At 40.1% G+C, this 14773-nt stretch overlaps 1 protein-coding gene across 5 annotated transcripts in view; it reads left to right on the forward strand.

Annotated features, from left to right (window-relative positions):
• Positions 1 to 2021: 2021 nt before the first annotated feature.
• The window catches only part of ANAPC1 (anaphase promoting complex subunit 1), a 100469-nt gene continuing 87717 nt past the window's right edge, over positions 2022 to 14773 (forward strand). For 3 of the 5 annotated variants that reach the window (XM_061431426.1, XM_061431429.1, XM_061431431.1), the window contains exons 1-9: positions 2054 to 2345; positions 4583 to 4819; positions 5728 to 5889; positions 9460 to 9511; positions 9731 to 9831; positions 10412 to 10494; positions 11566 to 11639; positions 13345 to 13490; positions 14128 to 14348. In XM_061431426.1, coding sequence (XP_061287410.1) covers positions 4607 to 4819; positions 5728 to 5889; positions 9460 to 9511; positions 9731 to 9831; positions 10412 to 10494; positions 11566 to 11639; positions 13345 to 13490; positions 14128 to 14348 — 1052 coding nt within the window. In that variant the 5' untranslated portion in view covers positions 2054 to 2345; positions 4583 to 4606. Of the gene's footprint in view, positions 2346 to 4582; positions 4820 to 5727; positions 5890 to 9459; positions 9512 to 9730; positions 9832 to 10411; positions 10495 to 11565; positions 11640 to 13344; positions 13491 to 14127; positions 14349 to 14773 lie in introns of all 5 variants that reach the window. The other 2 variants (XM_061431427.1, XM_061431430.1) reach the window with 2 other exon arrangements.

Raw genomic sequence — 14773 nt, forward strand, 5'->3', positions numbered from 1 at the left:
TGCCTGCTTGGCCACAAGGACGTCTCCTGGCAGGCTGTGCAGAGAAGCCACGCTGTAGAATAGTCTGGCAGAGGGAAAAGGACGGGGTTCACTTCTTTGGTTCCTATCTGCCTTCTTTCTGCTGATCAAAATTTGCTCTCTGGTGGCTCAGACTGTGAAGAATCTGCCTGCAGTGCAGGAGACACGTGTTAGATCCCTGGGTGGGGAAGATCACCTGGAGAAGGGAATGGTTACCCGCTCCAGTATTCTTGCCTGGGAAATCCCAAGGACAGAGGAGTGTGGTGGAATACAGCCTATGGGGTTGCCAAGAATTGGACACGACTGAGTGACCAACGGTGACACACTAAATTTGCTCTCTACACTTTCGGGTTTATGTCTTTAGCCCCTTCAGAAGACAACTCACACACCTTGTGAAGAGGCACTTCCTCCAAGTCTGGCAGTGGCAGGAGAATCCAGGGCCCCAGGGAGTGTGACTTTGGCCTGATGACACAGTGAAGCCAGGGGGGAAGGCCTTGTGACTGGTGGTGGGGACCACAGGGCTGGTGGAAATAGGGCTCATGTAGCATCAGGCCATGGTGGTGGTTGAGGTGGGACAATAGCAGATGGTGGCACTCAGAGACTTCCTGTTGGAGTAAAGCCTTCTGAAAAAAGGCATTTGAACTAAACTCTAAAGGTCGACATTTCAAATAAAGAGATGAGAATGAACCAATATACCAAGGCCCCAAGGTTAAGGTGTATCTGGAGACTCTAAGGAGAGAATTTTAGTGAAGGCACAGACGTTTCAGGCAACTTTATATTTCTGCATAAAGTATTTGAACTTTATTTCTTAGGCCTATTGGGGCTTCCCTGGTGGCTCAGAGGTTAAATCATCTTTCCGCAATGCGGGAGACCTGGCTTTGATCCCTGGGTCGGGAAGATCCCCTGGAGAAGGAAATGGCAACCCACTTCAGTATTCTTGCCTGAAGAATCCCATGGAGGGAGGAGCCTGGTGGGCTACAGTCCACCGGGTCGCAAAGAGTCAGACACGACTGAGCGAGTGACTTAACTTCTCAGGCCTATTAGTCCTTTAAACCTAGCAATGCCACACAGTGAGATTACAGCTCAAGAAAGTTGTTTTCACAAGCCTGCTATTCTACAGTTAATTCCATAGACAGGGAGGAAGGGCTGAAGCAGAGGTTTTTAACTTGGGCCTATGAATCGCTTGGGGATGTTCTGTGAAGCTCAGATATTAGGAGCAATGTTTTCATTGAGGACCTCTGGAGAAGGGGATAACAGAGGAGGAAATGGTTGGATGGCATCACTGACTCAATGGACATGAGTTTGAGCAAGCTCCAGGAGATGATGAAGGATACGGAAGCAGGGCGTGCTGCAGTCCGTGGGGTTGCAAAAAGTTGGATACGACTGAATGCTTGAACAACCATCAGTTCACTTCAGTTCAGTTCAGTTGCTCAGTCGTGTCCAACTCTTTGAAACTCCATGAATTGCAGAACAACCATACTTTTCATCAACTTTTCAAAGGGTCCAGACGTCGGAAGGGTTAAAGTGCATTGGTAGAGGGTAAAATCAGTAGACTCCCCACCCTTCCTCAAGCCTGGAGGCATATACCTCCCATTTGGGGGTCAGGAGAGGAGAGGGAAACTGGCCAGAAAATCTTATTTTTCATAGTTAGGAGGCAGGTCAGGTTCGTATTGACGTGGAGACCTGGACACCAGGAAGGTCCTATTCCAGCACAGACCCTAGCAGAGGTAGTCTTGCTTTGGGTCACAGCGGCTACACTACAGAAGGTGCCTGTGCTTAGTCGTTCATTAGCACCCGACTCTTTGCGACCCCATGGATTGGAGTCTGCCAGACTTCCCTGTCCATAGATTTTCCAGGCAAGAATACTGGAGTGGGTTGCCATTTCCTTCTCCAGGTATCTTCCCGAGCCAGGGATCGAACCCGTTTCTCATGTGTTTCCTGCATTGCAGGCGGATTCTTCAGCCACAGAGCCTTCGGGAGCCCAAAGCATCCTTCCCGCAACTGCGCAGGCGCTACAGCCGCAGGCTCGCCGCGCTCCTGCCGAAGCCCCACCCCGGCGCGAGGCACGACGGGAAAGTCAAGATGGACGCGACCATTTGAACGTCTCGGGTGAGAGGTTCTCCCGCACGCCTTCCTGTTGTTAGCAGTCTTGTCCACAGCTGCTGCCCAGTCTTCCTCCGGAACAGGGGAGGGAGAGGGAATGAGAAGCTGCAGTGGCCGAGGAGTCACCGTGACCATCCCCGCCGCTACTCTTGGGCCCTCTCGGTCCCCTTGCCTCCGGAGAGCAGCCGGGGCTCGCCGCGCCTGACGCGTCCCGAGTCACACAGGTGTGGTCCCCGGTCCGCCACGCCTCGTGGCTCATCGCGTATCCCGTGGTCCTAACACTCGTCCCAAGGCCTACCCGCTCCCTGATCGGGAGGGCTGGGAGCTCGGGACGGTCCCTGAGCGCGCGCTGGAGCCATGGGGACCCCAGTTTGCGGGCTGTGCTTTCCGGCGTACGTCTCTCTGTTACGCTCCGCGCCGGCTTCTTTGCTGAGCTCAGCGCGAAAGGGGTCTCAGCTTCCATGGGGGTCTCAACTTCTAGGTCGGCCCCTTGCCCTCTTTAAACGAAGTTCTGAGGCTCAAGCTCTTAGCCTGATGGATTCTCCTGACTCTAGAGGGGCCGGGGAAGTTGTGCGTTTTTGCAGAGGCTCAAACTGTCTTCTGTGTGCACTTGGATTTAGTCGAATTTACTCTTGAAGCAGCTTTGTGGTTACCTCTGGCGGGGTAGTTTTTATTGCTATTAAGCAAGGCTGATATCTTGATTTATAGCGTATCAGTTTAATACAGTATTTTCATCTGTAGCTCTTTATGTTGCCCCCCTGATAAGTAAAAATACGTAAAAAATTGAGATGGCAAAAGTATTAAATATGTTCTCGTAAATAATACAAAAATATTGTACTGTGAAAATAACTCTATAATTAATAGTTTTGTAATTTTCTAAGTTTTAATAGAATAACGTTCCAAAATTGCAAAACTGAAGTAGGATAAACTCTCCGGTCAGTTCTTTAACGTTTGTTATTCTGTTGATAGGCAGACCAAATGAATTTTGTTGTTTTCTTGTAAGTTTTATAAGGTACTGTTTCAGTTATATCCCAAGTTCAAGTGTTCTCAGTTCTGAATTTTAGCGGAGAAAAATAAGTGTTTTGATTATGACATACAGTTGTGTCAGGAATTGCATTTAACTCATGGCAAAATAACTTTGACCCTGGAAGAGCTGCATAGGAATTACAGGGGCTTTGAGATAGTGCAGGAAAAAAAAAAAAAACCCTATTGATGCCAAAAAGACCTCAGATGGGATGAGAGGTATGTCAAATATAGTTAAACTTTTAATTGTGAGTGCTGTTCCAAACACTGTTTATAGTACTATGGTTAAATGTTGGTTTTGATATATGTGTTTGAGGATTTCAGCTTCGACATGCCACAAAATCCATTTTTAGGACAGGTATTGTCTTGGAGAGAAAACTAGCATCTACCTTATCTACTATATCATACAGTGAATTTTACTGGCTGTCCATTACTGTATGTAGAAATGTTTTGGAAGTAAAGAAGCATGTTTCCACCCACAGCTCATCCACATCTTTATGGTGATGAGCTGTACTGTAAATAAATTGTATTAAAAGCTAGGACTTGTAAATTTGCTACAAGTATGGCTATCCCATGGCCAGAGTTCTTCATGCCTTGGTTTCCTGTGTTTGGCCCTCAAATTGGAATTGATTGTAGTTGTTATGTTCTGGTCGACTGGGGTGTCATAACTTGGTCACATTTGACAGTTTATTAGGTCTTTTGTGGATTGATCAGGCTTCCCTGGTGGCTCAGACTGTAAAGAATCCACCTGCAGTACAAGAAATCTGGGTTCAGTCCCTGGGTTGGGAAGATCCCCTGGAGAAGGGAATGGCTACCTACTCCAGTATTTTGGCTTGGAGAATTCCATGGATTTTACAGTCCGTGGGGTCACAAAGAGTTGAACCCGACTGAGTGACTTTGACTTTCACTTGTGGCTTGGTCAGCTGAAAGGAGTAGTTCAACTTACGATGAATTAGAGGTAATATGAGGTTTTGGGTTTTTTGGTTTGTTTCATTCCAACATGCCAGTGATCCTTGAAATGTGTTTTTCAAATTAGGTTTCAGCGGAAATGAACAGAAATGACCTTTAATGTTAAGAAGCCGGGCAGTCATGGGGCTATAAAGTGCACCTTGTCTGAATGCTTCATGTGTGAAATGTGGAAAAGCTAGTGTGTAGTGTGAAACACGGGAAAGGTGTTGTGGGACATAGTGCTCACTTCAGTCTGGTGCTGGCCTTCAGTGCTAACCTTCTGTGGGCCCAACTAAAATGTGCCCATGACTAATCATCTGAGAGGCAGGTCTAGAACGACCTTCGATGTTATTAATTACTTGTACACTTACAATATAATAGGATTATTTGACACTCATCTAAGAATTAATGACTCTTCTGTAAACTTTTATGACATTTTATTCTGGTTTTGTCTCCAGAAGCTGACTACAATGTGTTTGAATTCATACAGAAATAATGTTGATATTTGGAACCCATGTCGAACTTCTATGAAGAAAGGGCAACAATGATTGCAGCCGGGGATTTGCAGGAATTTGTTCCTTTTGGTCGAGACCACTGCAAGCACCACCCTAATGCTTTGAACCTCCAGCTTCGCCAGCTTCAGCCAGCCTCCGAGTTATGGTCTTCTGATGGTGCTGCTGGCCTAGTGGGATCCCTTCAGGAGGTTACCATCCATGAGAAACAGAAGGTTCCGTTAAGTTTCTTTCCCATAATATTTTTGAAATGTAGAATGTTGTGATCTACTTGTAATTTAAGACTACCTACCACTGAGAAAGGAGTATAATGGTATTTCTAGGGTAGTGGTTAAGATTTGGTAATTTCAGTCAAGACTAAAATAATGACTTCATTGTATTATGGTGTCATAACCATTTATTTAGACATGTAACTCATGGTTTTATAGTAAGTATTATGGTTATGGTCCATTCTAAACCTCTTTCTCTTCACTTAGTATGTGGGGACCAGATACCATGTTGTTTGATTAGATAGTAGAGTTAGAAATGGTCCCTGCTACGTTTCCCCTAGTTTTAAATAGAGGGATGAGACGTTAGCATGTCAGAGAATCAGTCTTCCCACCTTATTCCACTTAGGATACCACAATCTCAGGGAGAGGAAAGTCTGTGTAGTTAGAAATCTAAACCTTTCTTTCTCCCATTTAATTGTAATGCCCAGGGACAGAAGTTGAATGTAGCTGTGAAGCAGGGAAATCTGCCCTGTGGATAAACTCCCCCAGTGATTCCCGCGTGCACCTCACTGCCCGTCTCCATCACTTCTCCCTACACTTAATATACCTTTTTAGTTTACCCAGGCATGTTGGTTTCATTTTGGGATCTGCAGACATGTTTATGTTTTGGACAAATAATACGATAGTATAACATGAAACATCCTATAAGATATATAATGCACATACCCAGACACCCCACTTTGTTAATCAGTGGCACCGAGTTTCTAAAAGTTGGGCTTGGATTGTGTCTTACTCCACACGCAGAGAGAGAGTAGGAGACTTGTATCTGGGTAATTATTTGATTTAATTAGTAAATCTTGCTCCATACTATTGAAAAAGTGCTTAAACATGTCTTGTATGTATTAACTTTTAAGGAGAGCTGGCAGTTAAGGAAAGGTGTCAGTGAAATTGGAGAAGAGGTGGATTACGATGAGGAACTCTACATGGCTGGAAACATGGTTATCTGGAGCAAAGGAAGTAAAAGCCAGGCATTGGCTGTTTATAAAGCATTTACAGTTGACAGTCCTGTTCAACAGGTGAGTTGATTTGAATTTTAGCATTTGATTATTTAACACTTAAAATCAATGTTTGTCCTAAAATTTAACAGAAATAATAAAAACAGCACAGTGATCCCAGCAGCCGGGTGTACGTGTTAAAAGTTCGTTTGTTTCCTATAGCGTCACCTTTTTCCCACTGTTCTTTGTCAGTCAGTTTTTTCCCACTGTCCTTTTTTGTATGCTGCAGTCCATGGGGTTGCAAAGAGTCAGACACGACTGAGCGACTGAACTTGTCAGTTTAATGAGTCTTTAAACACTGTTCTTGAGTGATAAGATTCATTATTCTCTAAAAATTTCTAAGACATTGAGGGTACAAAGAATACTTTAACACACGATGATTATAATTGATTGCAGGTATTCAATAATACCTACTTCCTAGTGACAATCAGAGAGAGAAAAACCTACTTGGTCTCGTTGCAGTTAGATATTACACCTACATCTGTTCTGATAATTGGTAATTAAAGAGAAGGAATTAAGTATTTGCCCTTCCTGTTTAGGAAGACATGCAGTTTATCTCCCTTATTTGTGGAAGAGTGCCAACTAATAAAAATAGAAGGATAGAGTTAAAAATCCTCATTTTGTAACCTCCAGTTGTAATAATTGATTCAGAAAAGGATTGTTAATGAATAGTAACACTTTTGGGTGAAAAGACATTACCGTGCACCAGGGTATTACTCTGTGGATTACTTGCTAATATAAAGGAACAGATGTATCTCTATTTTAGAGACATCTGTTGGTCTCCATTTCCACCAGGTGATTCTTTGCCATCATTAGTAGTGGGACAAAGGCACACTAGACTCTAGCTACGATGCAGTATATGTTGTCATCCTCTCAGTTTCTTCCCCAGATTATATAACGTGAGCATCTAGTTCAACCTTCAGTTATAGAAAGTATAGGGACCAGAGGGTACATTTTTAAAGTATCGTGAGATGAGTGGGTTGGAGGTATAGATGAAACAAGAATGGCCAGAGGTTGATAATTATTGGCTAATGAGTATTCATTATGTTATTCTGTTTACTTTGTATTTGAAATTTTCCATAATTAAAAATAGAAGGAAAAAAAACACTACAAGAAAACAATTGTAAGAATTCAGAATGTGGAACAGTCTACATTCTGGCCTCTTTAAAAAGTTAGTCAAGGAGCAGGAAAGAAAGGTGGGGCTGTTCTAGGTTAGAAGAGACTAAAAGGACATCAGCAAATACAGTATTTTTTGAATGTCGTTAAATGAACTTTGAATCTTGGTTTGAGAACCAGCTGGGGCTGGAGCACGAGGACGACCCTGAGGGATGGGTCGGGCAGGGAGGTAGAGGGGTTCAGGATGGGGACACAGGCATACCCGATATGAACCCATGTCAGTGTGGCAAACCCACTACAGTACTGAAAAGTAGTTAGCCTCCAATTAAAATAAATACATTTATATTTTTAAAAAAGGGAGACATTCTTGAGAAAATCTGAAATAGTTGAAAATGGACTGGATATCAGGTGCTAGTAGAAAATTACATTTTTTTCCTCAAGTGGTATGACAGTTTATAGGTTAAACCTATAGGTTTAATAGGAGTACGTCTTCAGTTTTAGGAAATAGATGATGAGGTGGAAATACAAGATGACGGGTTTCGGGGTGAAGTGATGCTGTGTGTAATTTTCAAACACACCTCCCCACTCCCCACATCCTTATGTATAGGAATGCACACATAAACAGATACACAAAAGGTTAGTAACAACCGTCAGATTTAGGTGAGACAGATGGTCACTGTACCATTTCAGCTTTTCTTACAGAAAGATTTTAGGATATCAAGTTGGGGGGAAAATGAAAGCATTTTTGGTAGTTGAATTAATTGTTCGCCTATTGACAGAAGGTTTTAGAGGCTTCTTATTCATGTGAAGTTCTTTATTTGTAAACACTGAAATCATATCTCGACTGCTTTTTTTCCCCGTTAACTATTTTATGATGAGTGTTGTACTCTTATAACAATTTAGTAGGAAGGGTAAAGTGAATTATTCCCCAATTTCAGACAATGTGTGAAAGCATTTCTGTGTAGGAGTGTTGAAGCCAGTGATCTTTTTGATGATTATTTCCCCCCATGTAACATTGTAAACGTATTTAATGCCACTGAAAAATGGTTAAAAAGATAAATTTTATGTATGTTTTACCACAATTAAAAAGGCACATGAAAATGCCTTTCAGTTCAGTTGCTCAGTTGTATCCGACTCTTTGCGACCCCATGAACCGCAGCACGACAGGCCTCCGCGTCCATCACCATCTCCCGGAGTTCACTCAGACTCACGTCCATCGAGTTGGTGATGCCATCCAGCCATCTCATCCTCTGTCGCCCCCTTTTCCTCCTGCCCCTGATGCCTCCCAGCATCAGGGTCTTTTCCAATGAGTCAGTTCTTCACATCAGGTGACCAAAGTACTGGAGTTTCAGCTTCAGCATCAGTCCTTCCAGTGAACATCCAGGACTGATCTCCTTTAGGATGGACTGGTTGGATCTCCTTGCAGTCCATGGGACTCTCAAGAGTCTTCTCCAACACCACAGTTCAAAAGCATCAATTCTTCGGCGCTCAGCCTTCTTCACAGTCCAACTGTCACATCCATACATGACTACAGGAAAAACCATAGCCTTGACTAGACGGACCTTTGTTGGAAAAGTAATGTCTCTGCTTTTCAATATGCTATCTAGGTTGGTCATAACTTTCCTTCCAAGGAGTAAGCATCTTTTAATTTCATGGCTGCAGTCACCATCTGCAGTGATTTTGGAGCCCAAAAAAATAAAGTCTCACACTATTTCCACTGTTTCCCCATCTATTTCCCATGAAGTGATGAGACCAGATGCCATGATCTTAGTTTTCTGAATGTTGAGCTTTACGCCAACTTTTTCACTCTCTTTCACTTTCATCAAGAGGCTTTTTAGTTCTTCACTTTCTGCCATAAGGATGGTGTCATCTGCATATCTGAGGTTATTGATATTTCTCCCGGCAATCTTGATTCCAGCTTGTGTTTGTTCCAGTCTAGCGTTCTTTAGATAATTTCGATGTGATTGTCAAGCATGCCAGTTAAAGTTTAATGGTTTTTAAAAGTTTTCCTGGTATGTACGTACACACACACACACACACATTTTTAAAATGAGCGTTTAATGAGGGATTTCTAGGTGTGTCAAAGAGTGATAAGGTCATTAGGTAAGTCTGGAGATTATGAAATAGCTTGGCAGTTTTCAGCTTTTACAATAATCTTTAGCTTTGTATAGGATATAGGGTTTAATATAGGTTGAATCTCTATTTGAATTCACTTCTGCTTCAAAGCTTCTATCTAGTAGGTTTGTTGATTTTTGTCTTCCCTTTTCTCTTCATAAACCTTATTAGCAGACATAGTTTATCTGAAAATAGTTATCATTAGTCTAATTTTATCTTATTTTTCCTTATTCCCATATGTATGTGTTGAGCTGATAAGGTGGGACAGTTATGTACATGACACTATTATTTAGATATTATTAATTAATAGGTTATTTTTAGATACCATTTTCTTAAGTAAGCATTTTGTTTTGATTTTAGGCATTGTGGTGTGACTTCATTATATCACAGGATAAGTCTGATAAGGACTACAGTAAGTTTCTTTTTGAAATTTTATTTGATCTTATGATTCTAAATGTTTATCTCATTTTTTTTTTCCAGTCAAAATAGGTAGCCACTAATAATAGTGGCTTACCTTGAGCATTTTTATGTTGTTCATTAAAGAATTTGTGCTATTGGAAATTGTAACTTGTATTTGGGAACCTTTTTTGAAAAAAAAAAAAAAAGCATGTATCTTGTACTCCCTTTTCAGGTAGTGATGAAGTGGAAAGATGCATATGTATATTGCAAAGCTCATGTATCAACATGCATAGCATAGAAGGAAAGGATTACATAGCTTCTTTACCTTTTCAGGTAAGTCTGAGTGTTTCAATCTTTTTGTGTTTTATTGGAGCTTATTCTTGAATTAATTGATTTCAGAAGTACTGCTGCTCTCACATTGTGTAATCACAAATGTTATTTTTACTGAATAAAATAGCTAAATTTTAGCAGCTGTAATTGCTTGCCATTTCCATCCTTTGCCTAAAAGGTAAATTATCTAGTGAAGTGAATTGTGAAATCTTTTCTGGGAATTTTTTTTTTTTCATTTTAAGTACATTTGTAAGAAATCACTTTGGTTATACTCAACCATTTGAGCAATATTAGTGTTTTTCCTGTTTCTCATCATCTTTTTTCATGCCCTAATGCAGTCATTACCCTTTAATCACATTGTCAGTTTGGTACTGATATTAGCACTGGTGGGAATATTAGATAAAACTTCTCTTCCGTATATTTGATTTTCTCTTAGATTTCCTTGTTAGAATTATAGATTGTTAGTCTGCAAAGCTCTTATTATATTGGAAGAAAAATCTAATGTTCTATATTGTTTCAGAAAAACATGTTATAAAGAGTCATTTCTTTTACTTCTGTTTTTCCTTACCCTTTTACCAAATAGGTTGCAAATGTTTGGCCCACCAAGTATGGATTGCTGTTCGAACGAAGCAGCTCTTCATGTGAGGTTCCTCCAGGCCCACCCAGGTATGCAGGTCAGAATATGATTCCTTGGGCTTTTTCTGTTGGTTCTTAGGTAAAATTGCTTGCCCAAAAGTTTGGGATGATGAAAATTACCATGCTGTCAGTGCAGATAGATGCCTTTTCTCTCACCTCATCATTGTACACTTGTAAGTTCTATTGATACTTCTCTCTTGGCACTTAATTATCTCAGCTTTTGTCCCCCAGGTAGTAAAACTGAGTGAACTCTTGGCTTAAAGATAGTAAGACTCAGTTCTTAGCTCTGCCATTTTTTTCCATTATGTTACTTTGGGCAAATCATTAGCTTTGGCATTAGTTTCCTTACCTGTTAAAGGAAGAATACTGTCTTTACTTGCTAGGTTTTATGCAGAGTTTTAATGAGCTAATGTGTACAATCTTTGACATAGAGCTTCCTAGTCTTAGGTGTGTAGTAAGTGTTTAGTTTGTCTCCCTAATCAGCTCTCAGCTCGCCGAAGGGCAGGAACATCCAGTTACCTGTCAGTGTGTTGCAAGGAGTAGATACTAAGTTTGGAGAAGGTTGCTTACAGATTGTGATCTCTTTCTGTGTTCAGATAGAAGGTCCGTTCTTTTCCTTTTTTTTCAGTCACTCCTTAAAAAGCAGCCATTTAATTTACTTGAAGCATTTATTCTTCTTCCTTTTTAAAGTACATGCCTTTGTAAATAGGTCTAGGGGACTAAATTTCTTTCCTAGCTGTCAGACACAGTGCCACTAAGAAAAGTGTTTTTTAAAAATGACTGCCTTACACCCCTCTCTCGGTTGGTCTGTAAGGTGGTGACGGCTGCTTGCGGGTCCTCCCTGGGCTACGCTGATTCTGTGCTGTGTGTGTGTGTGTGTGTGTGTGTGTGTGTGTGTGTGTAGACTTACTGTGCATAAGAGAGATTTCTAGAAAGAAAATCGAAGATGCTGTGAAAAACGGTATGTCAGAGTTTAGAGGGTTGCTCTTCGAGACTGTAGATTTCTAGTTGCTAGTCTGCAGAAGACATTTATTTGCAGAGAATGTTCAAAATTTGTGCACAAATGGAGTTGGTGATTGATTGTTTATTTGTCCTTACTAGAGAACCTTTACCCACTCTGTTCAGCATGCTGCATCCACTGGATGAAATTACACCACTAGTTTGCAAATCTGGAAGTAAGTGTATTTTTATAAATTCTTTTACGCAGACTCTTATTTGAGTTTGGGAGTGGGGAGGAAATAAAGGAGGTTATGAAAATTTGATTTGTCTTATAAAGGTAAAATAATTTAAGCATTAAAAAATAATTATGAAAATAATTCATATTAATTACTTCATTGAATATCCTGGTATTGACTTTAAACAACTCTTCTTTTAGTAAAAATAGAGCCAGGAATAGTGATAGATTTTCTTTTTTTTTTTTTTTTAGATTTTCTAACTTAGCTGTAGATGACTCTGTACTCTGTTTCTCAGTAATTAATAATAAATCAACAGGACTTAGATAAACTAAAATTGTTTCTTTTTTCTGGAAAAAAGAAATGGAGAGCCTTAGACCTTTATGGTGTAAATTTTAATATTTCACTTACCCTGCTCATAATATAATTTTTGGGACTCAATTTTTTTAATATTTTCTAGACGTATTTCTAGATGCTTATTTTAAAATTTTAAATGTGATCAAACATAAGTTATTATGAATAATGATACTTGAAGGCTAAAAAAAAATTATGTTTTTTAACCAGTTTTAAGGACATAGTCCCTAGTATATATTCTGAAATACCACTGAGATTTTTATCTTCTCTATCAGGGCTTGGCAAACTGCAGATAAATCCAGCTTATTTTCCTAAGCCTTATGAGCTAAGAGTGGTTTCAACCTTTTTAAAAGGTTGTAGGAAAAAACAAAATAAATTACGCTACTGATTCACTTTGTGGTCTGCAAAGCCTAAACTATTTACTCTTTGGCCTTATACAGAAAAGTTTGTTGATAATTCTATATTATACTGCTAACAACTACAAACAACCTAAGCACACGTGTCAGAGCATATGGTCGAATGGTATGCAGCCATTATTGCTCAAATTTTTGAATAATATTTGATAATCTCAGGAATTGCTTATTCATGTTAAGTAAGGTACAAAACTAAATGGAATATGATTCTAATTTTGTAAAAACAAAAAATATGTCTGTACAGGAAAACAAAACTAGGAGGAATGCTCCTAAAAATTTTAGTAATAATTATTTTGAGTGGAATTATGAGTGATTTTTCTTTCTTTATAATGTACTTCTTAATTTTATAACCCAATTCTTTTAAATTTTTTAAATATGTTGAGAGGAAAACATTTTGGAAACTGTCAAATAAGGAAATAGGAACTTGTTTGTGGTACTGTAGATAGAAAAGCTGAACTCACTAGGAAAAAACTTATTTTTGCGTGTCTTCCCAGTAAAACAATAACAGCAGTGTATTGTTCAGCACTGTTTGAATGGTTACCATCGAGGACAGATTTCATACAGAGGAAAAGAACCACTAAGGAAGTCAAATTTGGCAGAATAGTTGCTTAAAATTTATGAATAAGTCAGTTATTAAAGGAATCATGGACCTTTTACCTGTGGTTGATGAGTTTAATGGCTTAAATTCATTAACATTTAAGTACATGTGTGTGATATAAAAGCTCATAACATTCTCATCTTTAATATATTTGAAGAAATTGATGCCCAAAGTAAATGTATTAAAAATGGAGAGTTAATTATGTCATATTAATATATTAATGGATTTCATGCCTTTATTACCTTCATTTCTCTGTGTCTTTAGGAATTGCAAGAGTCACTTCATAAACAAGTCTTGTGAAGCCCATTGTCCTATACTTGATCATTTCTGTTTTATCTTTAAGGTCTTTTTGGTTCATCACGGGTACAGTATGTTGTAGATCATGCAATGAAAATTGTCTTTCTCCACACCGATCCCTCCATTGTCATGACCTATGACACCGTTCAAGGTCTGCACTCTGTGTGGGCTCTCCGGAGAGTCAAAACAGAGGTAAGGGTGAAGGCAAGTCACTTCTTAACAGAAAAAGATAGTTAATACTGAAAACTTGCATTTTTTTTTTTTTTGCTACTCATTAAAAATTATTTTTAAAATTTGTTTATTTTTAATTGGTGGATAATTGCTTTACAGTATTCTCTTGGTTTCTGCCATACATCAATATGAATCAGCCATAGGTATACATATGTCCTCTCCCCCTTGAACCTGCCTCCCTCCTTCCACCCCAGCCTACCCCCGCTAGGTTGTCAGAGAGCCCCAGTTTGAGCTCCCTGAGTCACACAGCAAACTCCCATGGGTTCTCTGTTTTACGTGTGGTAGCGTGTATGCTTCCATGCTACTCTCTCCACTCGTCCCCCCTCTGCTTCCTGCACTGTGTCCTCAGTCTGTTCCATGCCTGCCTCTCCACTGCTGCCCTGCAAATAGACTCACTGGCAGCACACCATCTTTCTAGACTCCGTATATGTGTGCTAATGTATGATATTTGTTTGTATGCTTTTAGAAGACTCGTGAAATAAATTGAGTATCTTAGGGAAAAAAATGTTATATCTTTAATAACTGGCAACTACCCTGAAAGGAAATTGCCCTTCTAATCTAATGATTACCTCCCCATCCCCCTTCATTTTGACTTAAGGAAGGGAATGTTGTTTTAAAGTTCTCTGAACAGGGGGGCACCCCCCAGAACGTGGCTACTAGCAGCTCGCTCACAGCACACCTCAGAAGCCTCTCCAAGGGCGACTCCCCCGTGGCTTCCCCCTTCCAGAACTACTCCTCCATCCACAGCCAGAGCCGCTCCACCTCCTCGCCCAGCCTGCACTCCCGTTCACCTTCCATTTCCAACATGGCAGCTCTCAGGTGGGACTTCAGTGTGGACGAGTTTCCTGGTTTTAAACAAGATGTCTCAAGAAAAAGATACCTTCTTTTAAACTTTCTGTTGTGATTGGAAGGATTTAAAATTTCTCTTGACAGCTTCTGAGTACCTTTTAGAAAAAAAAGGAGTATGCCCATTGAGCTATTTTTACCAAGATTCCAGGCCTACTGTGTTGCCTTGCCAGCGAGTCATGTGTAGAAGCTGCCAATTCTTGTTGTTAAGAGTGCCAAATTGTTACTTACCACTGCTTGGCAGCAGTTTGGTGAATATTAATTCCTGAGATATTTTGGTACTGTTTTCTTTTGTCTTAGTTTGCTTTAGCTTTTGTTTTTATTAGTATCTATATAATCTGGGTTTTGTTCATATGTATATGTCTGAGTACCTAAGAACATAGTTCAGACTTTTTTGA

The sequence above is a fragment of the Bos javanicus genome, chromosome 11, assembly GCF_032452875.1.
Source record: "Bos javanicus breed banteng chromosome 11, ARS-OSU_banteng_1.0, whole genome shotgun sequence".
In the NCBI taxonomy this organism is placed as follows: Eukaryota; Metazoa; Chordata; class Mammalia; order Artiodactyla; family Bovidae; genus Bos; species Bos javanicus.